The 14,517-nt window shown below is 38.2% G+C and overlaps 1 protein-coding gene across 2 annotated transcripts in view; it reads left to right on the top strand.

The window, feature by feature from the left end:
- The first annotated feature begins 252 nt into the window (after nucleotides 1-252).
- mta1 (metastasis associated 1) overlaps nucleotides 253-14,517 on the top strand; it is a 47,953-nt gene continuing 33,688 nt past the window's right edge. The window contains exon 1 of one of the 2 annotated variants that reach the window (XM_016568756.1): nucleotides 253-567. In XM_016568756.1, coding sequence (XP_016424242.1) covers nucleotides 540-567 — 28 coding nt within the window. In that variant the 5' untranslated portion in view covers nucleotides 253-539. The remainder of the gene's footprint in view (nucleotides 568-14,517) is intronic. The other variant, XM_016568755.1, reaches the window with a different exon arrangement.

The raw sequence follows: 14,517 nt of genomic DNA, 5'->3' as shown, positions 1-14,517 counted from the left end.
GCTCTTTGGGTTCCTAACTCCAACATTGTGGTAGCAACTTTTCACATTTTCTTCAAGTTATTCAAACAAATGTTTCACCACAGAGAAGAGTGTCTTTCCTTGTTCTGTTATACTAGTTTATATCTTTGTTTCAAACTCAGTTCGAGAGCAACAGTTGTTTATTTGTTTCATTTCGCCTCTAGTGGGTCCAAAGTAGTACAGCAATGGTTCGGTCATTTTGAAGTAGGCGGGGAAACGCGAGTGATGCTGCCCAAACAGACCCCTTCCCCTTCCTCTGGCGCTCTCTCCAGCCCCGTGGCCCGAGTCTCTGGATTTCGCTTTGTTGGGAAGGTGTTCCTAAACACGCGGGTGATTCTGAACGCGATCGCTCACACCGCCCCGTGGAACGCGGCTGCAGAAAAATATGTGCACTGTCGCTTTAAGATCCCTTCACTGGTCCGCTTCGTATTGATCAATCCACCATTTTCCAGCGCACAGCACTCAGCGGCGGCGGAGAGAGAAAGCCCTACCTGGAGACGTCAGGCAGGACCGGGGCAGTCATGGCAGCCAACATGTACCGGGTCGGAGGTAAGAGATCACGCTTGGTAAAAAAATGTCGTACCCTTTTTTGTGTGTCGCTCTCGTTCATGCTTTTTCGCAACAAAGCTTAGCAGTTTTAGGTCTGTCCTTCCTCCTTTTATTTTTTAAAGTACTGTAGGACTACAGTGAGAGGATGATGATGGTGATAGCGAACAGCGAGATGAAGATTAACAGTCTCGTTTCGGGACCCCGAGAATGTTTTTACTATTAACTGGCGCAACGTTTATTGCCGTTAGCATGATGTAGCGCGAGCGAGTGTCATGAGTGTTAGTAACAAGCGGGTAACTCTGAAATTTACACAGAAGAGACGCGTTTGAGCTTTTAAAGTTAAAGTTTGGGCAGCACGCCTCACTTTAGACACTCTGACGGGTCGGAAACACTCTGTTTGGATGGGATAGAACTGTACAGTGTCAAATCTTGGTCTTGCAATTGACTTTTTATAGATATTGGATGTAATAGATGGAGGGAGAAAGTTTTGGCACATAGACGTCAAGCCAGTAAATTGAGTCCAGTGCTTAAGGAGAAGCTTTAGTGTATGAAAGGATAATATAGTATATTCTCTAATTGGTCTATTTTCATAAAGAAAGAAGATGCAATAATGTACTACTGTTATTATTAATATGGGTCACATTTAAAAGGGCTTCACAATTATCTGTAATTACCTGAATTATCTATTATGGCTGAAGCTAAGGTACCTAGGCTATTTAAAGGAACAGTTCACCTCAAAATAAAAATTGTGCCATTTACTCACCCTCATGATGTTTCAAACCTGTATGACTTTCTTTCTTCCACAGAACACAAAAGGAGATTTTAGGCAGAATGACAGGTTCAGTCACCATTCACTTTCATTGCTTTTTCCCATACAGTGAAAGTGAATGGTGACTGAGGCAGTCTTTCTGCCTCCTTTTGTGTTCTGCAGAAGAAAGAAAGTCATACATGTTCGAAGCATCACGAGGGTGAGTAAATGATGCCAGAAGTTTCATTTTTGGGTTATCTATCCCATCCAGTGATTGCATTTGGCTCAGGAACTGATTCCCTGTTGGTATCAATTATCCATTAGGATCCCGGCTATGCTGATTTAGTGAGAATGAATGTGTGCTTACAGTGTCCAATGTGTAATTATTGGTATAATGAGAGTATTTGGCTTCGGAAGTTTACTATTGAGGCAGGGGAGCTGATGAACTTGGTCTAACCTGAAGAAAAGCTGATCTTTGATCAGGAGCGATACGAGTGAATTTACAGTAATTCTAGTTCACAAATCTGATCGGCAGCCCAGGCATCCTTAAATTATTATTTTCTCCATAGATGTTTCTGTTTTTAAACATTTTTCTCATGTATGAAGTGTACTGTATACAGTTTTAAAATGTTTTGTATTTACGGAGTATTGGGGTTGTTTACTATATTTGTGAAAGTGCAATATACCAGTATGCAGTATCCATCTCGCAATGCAATGCGCTTGACTTAACTTTTCATTTGCAGTGTTACAAATGAACTTGAGTAATACCAACATTTTTACCATCTTTTAAAGGAGTTCACCCAAAAATGAAAATCTATCTATATATATCTATAATGAAATTATCTGCTCATCCTCATGTTGCTCCAAACCTATAAGAATTTTGTGTAAGATGAAGATGATTCTCTCATAAATTTTGTCCATCCATTGAAAGTCCATACAACCAAAATGTTGATGCTTCAAAAATTTCATAAAGACATTGTAAAAGTAATCCATATGAATTAAGCAGTTTAATCAAATCTTTCTGAAGATGAACAGATTTAATTTAGGGTTTATATAAAAACATTGATCAGTGCATATACACACATCCCATCAACTCAAGCTCAAACATTTTTGCTTGTCACACAAGAACTAACATCATTTAGAATAACATGAGGATGAGTAAATTATGACTTTTTTTTTCCGGGTGAACTATCCCTTTAGAATGTTCTTATCTTTCTCAGGTTTTAATTTAGACTTAATTAAACATGGTCATGTGACAACAGTGTATCATACCACGGTTTGAAATAGTTTGCGTTAATGCATACAAAAAAAATACAGTATTGGGTCTGTACTACTCAGTATGCAGTGCACTATATTCTAAACAGGCCGCTTTTCTCGCTGGATATCCTGTACAGAGATGAATCACAGGTTTGTGAATGTGTTCGTTCAGGACTTTAAAATCATTGCGTAAATTTGTTACACGCTCCTCCCCGTGTTTTTGCAACATCTTTGGCTGCTGAGGCTGAAAATGGCCCCAGGCGCTCCATCCAGCAGAGAGTCTCCAAGGGACTCCATACCTCTTGCTACTGCATCACCTGATACATATCGACATCTCCTGCGCTCTCTCTCCATTTCTCTTTTTCTCTCATTGCTCCAGCGTGGACCAAAAGAAGCTCATTGACCAACCTCGGATTGGAACAAAGCCAGTTTTGCACTATTTTACACCTCCATGTTTAGACCTCTGCTGTGCACCCTACACTTAGCGCAGCCGTACTAATAGCTGATTGCTGAAATGCGCCATAACTATCATTTGGATCTCGTTAAAGCAGCCCAGACACCTTCTCGCGTTGAAGCGTTCAGAATTCTCCTGATACCTCCAATACAATCATCGTTTTCCTTTGAGTGAATTTTGGGGTATTGAATTTGGAAGCAGAGCCATAATGTTTAAAACAATGCCCTGTGTGGGAGAAACAAAGCCTTAGCGTTCTTTTCCTCCTTTGTCCTTGATGGAGAAGGTAGTCGGCCTGAATTCTCTCTCATTGAGCTAACGGCTTTTCTCTGGCTCTCTTTTCTTCTCCCAGAAGGGAGGCTTCTCCTAGACTCCAGCGTAGAATAAATGTGCCAAGAAAATCAGAGGGAAAAAAATTCAAAACAGACCACCATGAACAGCTACAGAGATGATGGAAATGGGCTGAATCACATTGTGATTGGTAGCGTTGAACTTGGGATGGGCCAGGTTTGAGTGTGGCGACATGAATGAGAAATGTGAGCCAATGGGCAGGACGCAGTTAGCAGAGATATACGGTATTTGGGAGGCTTTGCCAGGTGTTCGCTATCTCTAATATGTGTCCGATCCGTGCGGGTGTTCGCCTGCGTTTGGCCATGGGAGTACTTGATGTATGATGCCACAAAGCGAGTGAATTTCAGATTATTCTGTCTGGTACAGTAGTCGTAGCCTATTACGAGGTGTAGTTTGAAAATGCATTTGTTCCCCATCTACCTTGGGGAAAATGTGGTTGCTTTAAAGTTTTGAATCTAGAAGCTTCTGTAAATCACTGGCCAGCAATCTGTGCCTGCAGAACGTTCAATAAGGGTCAATGGTATGATGCTCATTTTCAATGAATCTATTCAGAATACTTGAAAAATGCAGTTCATAATGCAGTGACTTGAATACACCTCTTCTATGATGAGCATGGTTTTTTTTTATTTTCTGAATAAAAAAGTTACTTTATATTTTTGGAGTGCAGTGTGTCAGGAAGGATACAACTGTTCATATCATAATGAGGATAAAAGCCTCATTAAAAGAATTAAATTCTTGAAAACAAAACTTAAGTTGTTCGGTATAATCTTTTATTATTGTTATTTCCTAGAAACAATATTGTAACAATTGCATTACTGCTTCTTAATATTTGTTACATTTGATATTGGCTGACAAATCAAAATCATGGGGCAACCAACATGCAGGAAAAAAACCTAAACCTAAGGTAATTGTATTTTCTTAGTCTTACTGGTGTTCGTAAAGTAGAGGGCCAAATAGGGAATACAAGTCTGAATTTCCTACTGATTGTAAAATGTGATGTGATTTGACTACCCAAAACTGTAATGAATTTGTATTTTAATTATTAATAAATTCTAATTGATGATTTGTAAAAAAAAAAAATTTTTTATTAAAATGTTTGTTCACATGTTTTCAAGGTGTAAGTACATTTTTAGAATTATTATATAAACTTTTCTTGAAAAATTGTGTAATATCAAATATATGAAACCAACATGAATTCAAAGAGTTTAAGATATGGTACATTTGACTATTTCTTTATTGTGGCCGTATATATGTCATTGACCCATAAAGCTTGAAAGATTTTAGTAAAATTATATGTGCTCATCATCCAAAAAGTTCTACTCATAACTGATGCTAATTGTTAATTTGAGAATGTGTATTGATAATCAGTTCCACAGAATTTCGCCCCAGCACAAGATACAGACAAAAGTTCTCAGATTCTTCCCGGGCCTGTTCATTCGGTGTTCCGAGTAGGGGTGCTTCGATTGATCGGTTACCGATCACTATCGGCCGATAATCGCTTTGGGATGATTAATCGTCAGTCTCTAAAAGGCCGATCTCAAAAAAACGATCTCAAGCTGATGACGTGCCTGCCGTGAGTGGTTTGGCACGACATGCAGCTGCACCGTCTCAGTCTCTGTCCGGCGCTGGTGAAATAATTATAATGCTGAAGGTGAGGTACTCGACGGAACCTTGTGTGAGATGTAATTTCACAAACAGCGTGAGTGAATCACCGCACGCTCTCTATCAAAATGCGCAAATGTCTTCAAATCACCACACATCGCTTCTGTCTATAAGCGAGCTGCACGCTGCACAGTTGACACAGGAATTGTCACTTGCACAATCGAGGCAGTGTCACATCGTCACTAAAGTTTATAAATTGCATTACTTTTTAAATTCTTGCCAGCAGTGCGTTCCACGAGCAGTGCGTCTGCAGCAGTGCAGAGATCGTTTCTGCACGAGTCTATTTTTGCTGTGCTGCAAGCGCTGAATTAAAGTAACTGCGCATTGTTTGCAGTATATATGAACATGGATTGACACTGTCTAAAAATCCTGATTGGAGTATCACTATAAATAGTTATAAATGATAAAAAGAAGACTTTAAAAAGATCGGTATCGGTATCGGCATCGGCAGATAAGGCCTACTGCTTTCTGTAATCGGTGATCGGCCTCAAAAATCCTGATCGGAGCACCCCTAGTTCCGAGTCTATACAAAATAGGACAACAGGGATTGTAGTTCTGTAATATTTAAATGCAGGTAATGATGGCATTACAGAAAGTGCAAGTTGTCTTTGCCGAGCAAAGCATCAGTCCAGGCTGCTCTGAGCGCTGCAGAGTCCTGAAGCACCTCCCTAGGAGCAGTTATCTCTCTAGTACAGTTGTGTGATTGACAGTTAAAACAGCAACATGATCATTTATTCAATAGTTCCTCAGCTGGCAGAGACTTTTTAATGAGATGAGTGGAATGGTGTTGTTTCTGAGAAAATGCTCGGAGGATTAGCTAACTAACCAGTTTCTGCCATTCAATTCAATTCAAGATTATTTGTATAGCGCTTTTCACGATACAAATCGTTGCAAAGCAATTTTACAGAAAATTAAGTTTCTACTATATATTTAGTAATAGCTTATCAGTGGTGACTATGTCAGTTAATGTACATATGGCAGAAATGTACGGAAAAATCAATTAAAGATGTAATCAAACAGACGATGAACACTATTAACAGCAATTATTATATGTTGCAATCAAACTTATAGCAAAATGTGGTAGTTCTGTAGAAACAAATAGAGACATAATTAGCGTAGCTGCTGTTCCAACTAGGGCTGGGTAAAAAATATAGATATCTCTATTTTAATCGATTCTCATTTTTTTGGAACGATATTGATTCTTAAATCCCAAGAATCGATTATTCTAGCCTGTTTTCAGTTAATGGACTGAACATTGAAACGCATCTCCCATCCAATAAATCGCAATAAGCATTGTGCTTAGGTACTTTTAATATGAAACAAAGTCTCAGATTTCAAATTCTGTCCATTGTATTGCAGTATTCAAACAATAAATGCCGTTTTGGCGCTGTTTAATCTGGAGTGACAGATTGCTGTAGCGCCTCCGTTCAACAGACGCAGCAGCGCAAGTGAACTAATCATCTCCACATTTATATTTAATTAAACAATGCCCTACCGTATTGCAACGCATCAAAGCAGTCAATACAAGTCAAGAATAACTTAAAGAGGTTGCCACCGTTTAGTAAATTGTGAACTAGAGGTCTGCATTCCCCATCGGGAACCGCGGGACCCGACCAGATTTTTTGCACCGTGGGATTAAATTCCCGAATAAAACGCGGTAGCGGTCGGTAACTCTGGTGTAATTTGAACGGGAGCGGGCGGTTTAACAATATCCCGTTCCCGACGTGCATTCAGAACAGCATATCTGCGCTTTATTCTTATTGACCACCGGTATGCACTCAGACTGTTATGCACGCGCTGCACGCATGCTTTCTGTGCCACGCGTTTTATTTGCTGGTCTGTGCGCAGCATGTGCATAACGATGCTCAGAGCAGGCTTTACCGGTGGTAGCCTAAATATACGGCCCTCAGACAGAACAGGCAGGCTATCGATGAGTGACAGAGCAGAATAAGGATGGAGCGAAGTTTGGATGCGCTGTCCTTGAAGAACGTTCAACTCGGTTTTGTTTATATTTTGTTAGCCTATAATTTTAAATGACAGATGTCGTATTTATTTATTTTTCTCTGTGACTTTCCTACTGTGTTAACAGAAAAATGTCAAAAGAATTTAGTATTTTGCTATCTCTCTTTCTTTCAGTAGCAGAAATTTAAATGTGAGATTCTGAAAACGAGATCTAAATTTAGCGGAACGGTCGAGTCGGGAAGAAAATTATTCTAAGCGGACAGCGGGTGAACAAAGAGTGAATATAGCGGGAGCGGGTGGGTGCGGAATATAACCTTGCGGGAGCGGGACTAAAAAAATAGTCCCGCGCAGACCTCTACTGTGAACTAGCTTTGGCTCTTCCTGCTGACTTCCCGTTTGTCAGTTGATCGTCTTTTCAAAAAGTTGCAGCAGCTAGTTGAGGGCGGAGCACGTATGCACATGCGTGACGTCAGACGGGATTGTACTAAAACTATTTGAGTACACTGCCAAAAACAAATGAAAGCATTTGAGTGCTGTAAACTTAAAATTACATTTTTATACTAATTACTCAAAAAATTGGAGGCGAATTAACGTTTTTATTTCTTTTGAGTAATTACAACCCAATTCCTTTATCAAAGATTTACTGTTTGGTCTTACAGTGTGGGAAATATGATTTTCAAAAGACAAACAAACATCCATTACTTTTGCGGTAGCTTTATTTTATGATAAAGTATTTAAATCGTATTGATTTTTAAAATTTGATTTGACCCTTGATCCATTAACGCTAAAAATGCCTGCAAGCAGTTGCTGCATTCTTAGCAAACTAATTCTGGAGTTTTCATTCATTGCTCATGATGCTTTTTTACCCTGACAGCGTTTGCACCTGTGTCTTACTTTATGACCTTACGAAGCTCAATATCACATAATTTCTGTCCTAATGACTGTGATGACCAATTATACATTTTAGGTGTCTATTTTTATCACCGTTACACTGGGTTGTTCCACCAATGGTGAAATCTAATTGGTTCAAATCATGCCAGTCAAAATTGATCCCATTTATTTTCTACTGCACAATCCTGGTCATGTCATTTCAAAGAAATAAAATATTGCTGTGCTTTTGAAATAACTTAACTTCTTGGCTGTCGTCAGTTTTTTGGGATATTGGTTATTGTTAACCAATTCGCTATTTTGGCATTGTTTTATTCTACAGTTGTACAGTTTAAAATCCTGCCAAACGTTAATGCAGTGATTTAATCCCTGCTAATATAATAAAGATGATATCAGTATTGGCCAAAATGATGAATTTAATAATAAGCTTTGAGACTCTATACTGAACCATTGGGATTCTTAAAGTGCTCTCACATGTGAACTTGACATTCAGCATGTTCCAGTGGAAAAAAACCTCAAAAGTTGATGCCGGTTGTAGGGCTGGGCGATATGTCAAAAATATCTTATCGATAATCGCCTTAAAATATTGCGATATCCGATAATATCGTCTACCTAAGCCCCACCTCTACCACGCCCGGCCCCCGCCGAGACAACATTGCCGACATGCACCATAAACACACACCATGTAATGTCTTGAATAAAATATGCCTATTTTCCGATGTTTCTCTTTTTTTTTTTTTTTTTGGCATTATCGCCTGTGTACACTTTTATGATGGTAAGTTTAATTTCCTTAATTATAACAATTGCAGCGTTGTTTTTAAACTTGTAGTCACGCTATAACGTATTTGATATTTATCATGTATGACTAAAATCATGCAGGGATTAAAAACGAATTCTGAACAAAAACGTTAAGGTTTTTTTTTCCTTTCTGGTAGTCTACTAGTTCGGAGGTCTCTTTCGGCCCGTTTTTAACTAAATAAAAATTTAGTAAAAATTTTATTTATTTAGAAGCAGGGTAATTTAAATTTCATTTTTGTATTGTAATTTTTATAATTTATTTTATTAATCAAAATACAACACCCACAATATAATATTCAGTGTTGGGCTGCCGAAACTCTGAAAGTGTGCATGTTGAGGAGCAAGCTGAGAAGCCTAATGTCTTCATCCGTTTGCAACAAAACTTTATAGTTTTGTATATAACTTTGTTTTTGTTTGCAACAAAACTTTATAGTAAAGTATATGGTAGGGGTGTGCGATATGACGCTTTTTGATCGTGGATGATAAAAATGTCTCCACGATCTGCTTTTGAAGAAATATCGTAGTATCGTGCTACAGCGCACATTCTATCAGCTGCATTTCTGGAGCCCCCGTCTCACTGTACAATGCCACATGCATTCACATCACATCAGTGTTAACTCGGTGCTAAAGCTGCTCTCACAGAACACTGCACTTATTCGCAATCACAAAAGTACATTATTTGCATGTGCTTTAAAGCCTTGCTGGTTAAATGTTTCATTCACGCGCTGGTCTGACGTGCGCTTTTTCTGAGCATGTACACCTGAAGTGGGCGCACTAAAAAGCCTGTCAAACAGCGCCTGATTTCTGAACTAAGTTATCTTTTGTGCTAGTACTGTCAAAACACACAAGGTATACATATAGACTCAGTTGGTTATGTCTAAAATGAAAGTAAACAGTTGAGAGAAAACGGTTGCCTGCCTGTATATTAGATGCATGCAGGTCTTAAAGGGACAGTATTAAAGATGCAGCCGACTGTCATTTATAGGGATAGTTCACTCTAAAATTTAATAGTCGTTATTTACTCACTCACATGTTGTCCCAAACCTGTATTAATTTCTTTCTTGTGCTGAACATAAAAGAAGATATTTTGAAGAATGTGGGTAACCAAACAGTTGCTGGTCCACATTGAATTTGATAGTAGGAAAAAAATACTATGGAATTTACTGTGGACCAGCAACTGTTTGGTTTTCCACGTTCCTCAAAATAGCATTTATGTTCAGCAGAAGAAAGAAACTCATTCAGGTTTAAAACAACTTTTGAGTGCGCAAATGATGGTATAAAAATAAAACACTATGACAGAATTGACAGACAGAATTTTTATTTTAGGGTGAACTATTCCTTTAACTTAAAAAGAAAACAACAAACGCAAAGAAGAATCATTCACTATTCTTGACTGAAGAACTTTAATACAGTTGCTTTAGGAATCAGTCTATATAGTTTTATTTTTATATTTGTTCATTCAATTTCTTGAATGCTCCTGCTAAATACACATATTGTACCTGAAAATAAAGCACTGTTTGTTTTGTTTGTAAATTATGTGTAGTTGAAATGTGTATCTTTGTTCTTATTTTTTAATAACAAAGATAAAATAATGACAAAGGTTTTTATCTTTGCCCACTTTGGCCTAAATATCTGCCATTCTTATATATATATTTTTTATTTTGTTACCTTGAAAGGCTTTGTCTTTATAATAGGGAAATTAGTTTGGCTGTAATGCTCAGACAACTTGCAAAATAGTAAAACCAACATAACAAAGAATCGTGATAAAACCGTGAATCGTGATGATTCAAAAAAAAATTGTGATATATTTTTTTCCATATCGCCCACCCCTATCATATGGTTTAAAACTAGCAGGTTTAGGCATCCTGTGCGTCCCGGCCCACCGCTGTTTTTTCCTAGGTGGAAAGACAAGCAGTGGTTCTGTATTGTTGGAGAAGGTGTTGTATAACCCGAATCCCTGAGCCGGAGGCAGAGAGCAAGAATAACCTAAGAGCTGCACTAATGCTCTGTGTATGTGTTTGGCGCATAAGCTTGAATTAACTGGTATTGCCATAGTAACGGATGTCTCGTGGGTCCTGGTCTGATTGTCCTAAGACAGGGATTGAATGGCCTCTGTGCACTCCGAGGACCTGTGCAGGCTGGGGTCTCTGCAGCGGCTGGGCCACGGAGACCTCTTCCTCTGAGTCCAACTCAGGGCAACCCACACTTCCTGAAGTCCAGCCTGATTGCATATTTGCTTGTGCGATTTCTTTGATTTAATGAGGTCGACAACTTTATGTGAATATTTCTTTAATAAAAATATATTACATTTTTAAGAGTGTTCATCCAGTCGAAGACTTTTTTGGCTTGTTTGTTGTATCTCTTGCTCTTTGTCTGTCGCTTTTCACTCAACTTCCTCTGGCTTGGTTAGACTCCCTGCACTTAACTCTCTCTCTCATTCTCTTTCTGTCTGTCTTTCTTTCACCCTCAGTCTGAGTAAGGCTCGGCAACATGCACGGATTGGATCACAGGAAATTTGACTGCACTGTGATGTCACGGGCTGTGCCGCGTGCTGATTGGTGGGGGGATGGGGTGTAGCAATCGCTGTGGGCACAGGCAGCCAGAGATGGCAGGAGGGTTGGCAGAAGCTGTGAGAGACAGCGGTGATGCCTCCAGGTCTTCTGCAAGCTTCTCTTCCAGGTTCTGACTCCATGTCGGGTTTTGCCCCGGACCGTGAGGCCTCTGGTAGAACTTGTACTCATTAAATAAGCAGCAAAGAGGTGTGGTTATAGTCTTACGCATACACACCGATAGATAGAGTCAGGCGCACATGGCTGAATGAATCTCAGATGGAGTGGAAGATTCGGGACTGTGAATGTCAGGGGTTCCCAAACTTTTTTGGTCGTCGACCACTTTTTTTTTAGGTCCCAAAGTTCTAGAGATCCCAACACCCCAGTTACATCACCGAAGTAAGCTGTACACTGGATCTCGCAGACAGCAAATGACAATTGCAAAAGTAACAATGCATTTTTACTAGGGTGCACCGGATCGTAGATGATCCGTGATCCGTACGGATAGTAGTTTTGCTGTGGTATAGAAGTACTAAAGTAAGCTTTCACTTATTTAGTTTTATTTTTTTGCTGATCCGAAAAATGATCCGATCCGTGACTCAAAATCCGTAATATGTTCCGAACCGTGAGTTTTGTGATCCGTTGCACCACAAATTTTTACTCTTGTAAGACTAAACTGTTGCCGGAGACTACAAAATATGATGATCCCTTTTTGAGAGATCTCTACCTTAAATAAAAAGCATATATTTATATTTATATTTTATTTATTTAATATCTGTAAAGTCGAATAAAATAGTGAAACTGGGAACAACATTTTTCCCTAAATTTTCCACAGATCCCCTAGCACTCTTGGATCCCAATTTGAAAACCCATTACAGGAAATTTAGATCAATATTTGGTCGTAGTGCAGACAAGATCGCTGAATCTCACTTTGCTCAAGCTGCTGCATTTTTAGAGCACTCCGTTAGGGACGCTATATATTTACCAGTTTGCTTTTGCGCCCATGAATGCCTATATTTAAATTTTTTTTATATAGGTATGTTTTTTTTTTTTTTTGAAATATATACACTACCATTCAAAAGTTGAGTTGATAAGATTTTTTCATGTCTCTTAAATTTACCAAGGCTGCATTTATTTGACCAAAAATATGGGAAAAATAATAATACTGTGAAATATTATCAGAAGTTAAAATAACTTTTTTTTGTGTGTGTGGAAACTTTGTTTAGAAAGTTAAGAATAACATCATTTATTTGAAAAGGAAATCTTTTATAACATTTAAAATGTCTTGCTGTCACTTTTGATCAGTTGAATGCAACATTGCTGAATAAAATAATTATTTTCTTTCAACCCTTTCAAAGGTAGTTTAATAAGTCTAATCTAAATTATAAAAAAATATGCATTCAAAATCTGAAAAAAAGCATAGAAAATATCACATTTACATCTCTAGTTTTCTGTGTTTGTGTTCACTTATTGTCTATTAGAGTAGGCCCACTGTGTATTGTTACATTAAATAGATCTGTCTGAAAGTCTCAGCAAGGTGCTACAGACAACATGTTTGCAGAACAGCCAGCATACACTTTTTGGTAGAAGAAAAAACAACAAACAAGAACATACTACCTCCCAGACTTTCTAAGACATCATTAGATCACAGAGAACATACCAAAGCCACTTCCTGTCCCTTTATAGCCAGTGGTGCCATACACTGAGCTGTTTTTGAATGTTCATGGCCAGCACTGTGTCCGCTCTAGGCCTGATGGTATAATGTTGACGGGTGATAAAAGCTATCTGTTACATGTAAATCAACATTTCGCCCTAATCAGCTGTGGCTACGAGGAGTGGTCACTTGTCGATTGTTTGGTTTCTTTTTCTGTGGTATTGAGCTGGGCAGCCCACCCAGCATGAAATATCCTTGGTCTGAAAATTCTGCTCAACATTAAACGTCAAACATATTCTAACTGGATTGTATTAATTGACTGATTATATTACCTTGAAATCGTATTATGTTGCAGTTTTAATGTGGTATTTTAATCTCTTTTCATATAGAGCATATCACATTTTAGGGTTGTGCCGATAGACGACAGTATCGTGTATCGACGATAGACAGATATCGCCTGTGGCTGATGTCTTTGACGATAGCAAGATTATTATTATTATTATTATTATCAGGCTAGTAATACAATCTAATTAATATTAGGGCTTATTTGTTGCATTATATTTCTTTTTCCGTGTTTTTACAGTATTGCACGTTCTAACCAATCACACACGATTATGCTGAGCTTATGAATTCAATGGCCAATCAGAGGCATTCAGATGAGTCATTACTGAAACAGCGGAGTTCTGTTGTTCAGCGCGCGTTGACTGAATTTTGACTCGCGAATTTTCTCCTCATAAACAACAAAGTGCAGATGTAAGTGTGACGTAAGTATAAGAGATTTATTCATCATACAGTGTATATTCACTGATTTTAACGGGAGTGTTTTTAAAGTGCATAAACTCGCGCTAGACTAAGCCTGTGATGATGTTCTTTGGTAAAGTAATGTTCTTTGCTCGTTTTCTGTAGCTGCTTTTTGAATAACTGAGGAAATGTAAGCATTATAATTAGTAACTTACGATGTTTCTATTAATTTGTTATCATGTTAAATACAAATTCAGTCATATTAAAAACATTAGGCTGCTTTTAGCCTTGCGCTGGAGTTGGTTCACTTTCTCGCAATGAAACTAAGTAAATAATTACATAAATTAGCACGATAATATCGTGTATCGGCGATCTCACAAGCTGACGATATGAAAATTGAGCATATCGCCCAACACTATCACATTTGTATTTTGGGAATGGAATAGTTCACCCAAAAATGGCAGGTCTGTTATCATTTACTCATCCTCATGTTGCTCCAAACCTGTATGCATTTCTTTCTTCTGATGAACACTTGTAATATTAAAAAGTATTGGTAACTAAACAGTTTTGGTTCCCATTGACTTCCATTGTATAGACAAAAAATATAATGGAAGTCAATGAGAACTGAAACTGTTTGGTTGTCAACATTTTTCATAATATTTTGGAACGACATGAGGGTGAGTAAATGATGACAGAAGTTTCATTTTTGAGTGGTTTGTCTGTTTAAGATGCTGTTATCAGTAGGTAACTTGTGATCTGACGTATTAAGCTGCGGATATGGGCATTGTAAGTCCAATTTGACTTGCCTCATGTATCATGCCATCATTCTCATGCCATCTCTTTATTCTCATCTTTTCTCATCTCTTTATTCTCAGTGGCAAAAAAAAAA

This window comes from Sinocyclocheilus rhinocerous, unplaced genomic scaffold (genome assembly GCF_001515625.1).
Source record: "Sinocyclocheilus rhinocerous isolate Xijiao unplaced genomic scaffold, SAMN03320098_v1.1 scaffold61, whole genome shotgun sequence".
Taxonomy (NCBI): Eukaryota; Metazoa; Chordata; class Actinopteri; order Cypriniformes; family Cyprinidae; genus Sinocyclocheilus; species Sinocyclocheilus rhinocerous.
This window is presented reverse-complemented; position numbering and strand designations above follow the sequence as displayed.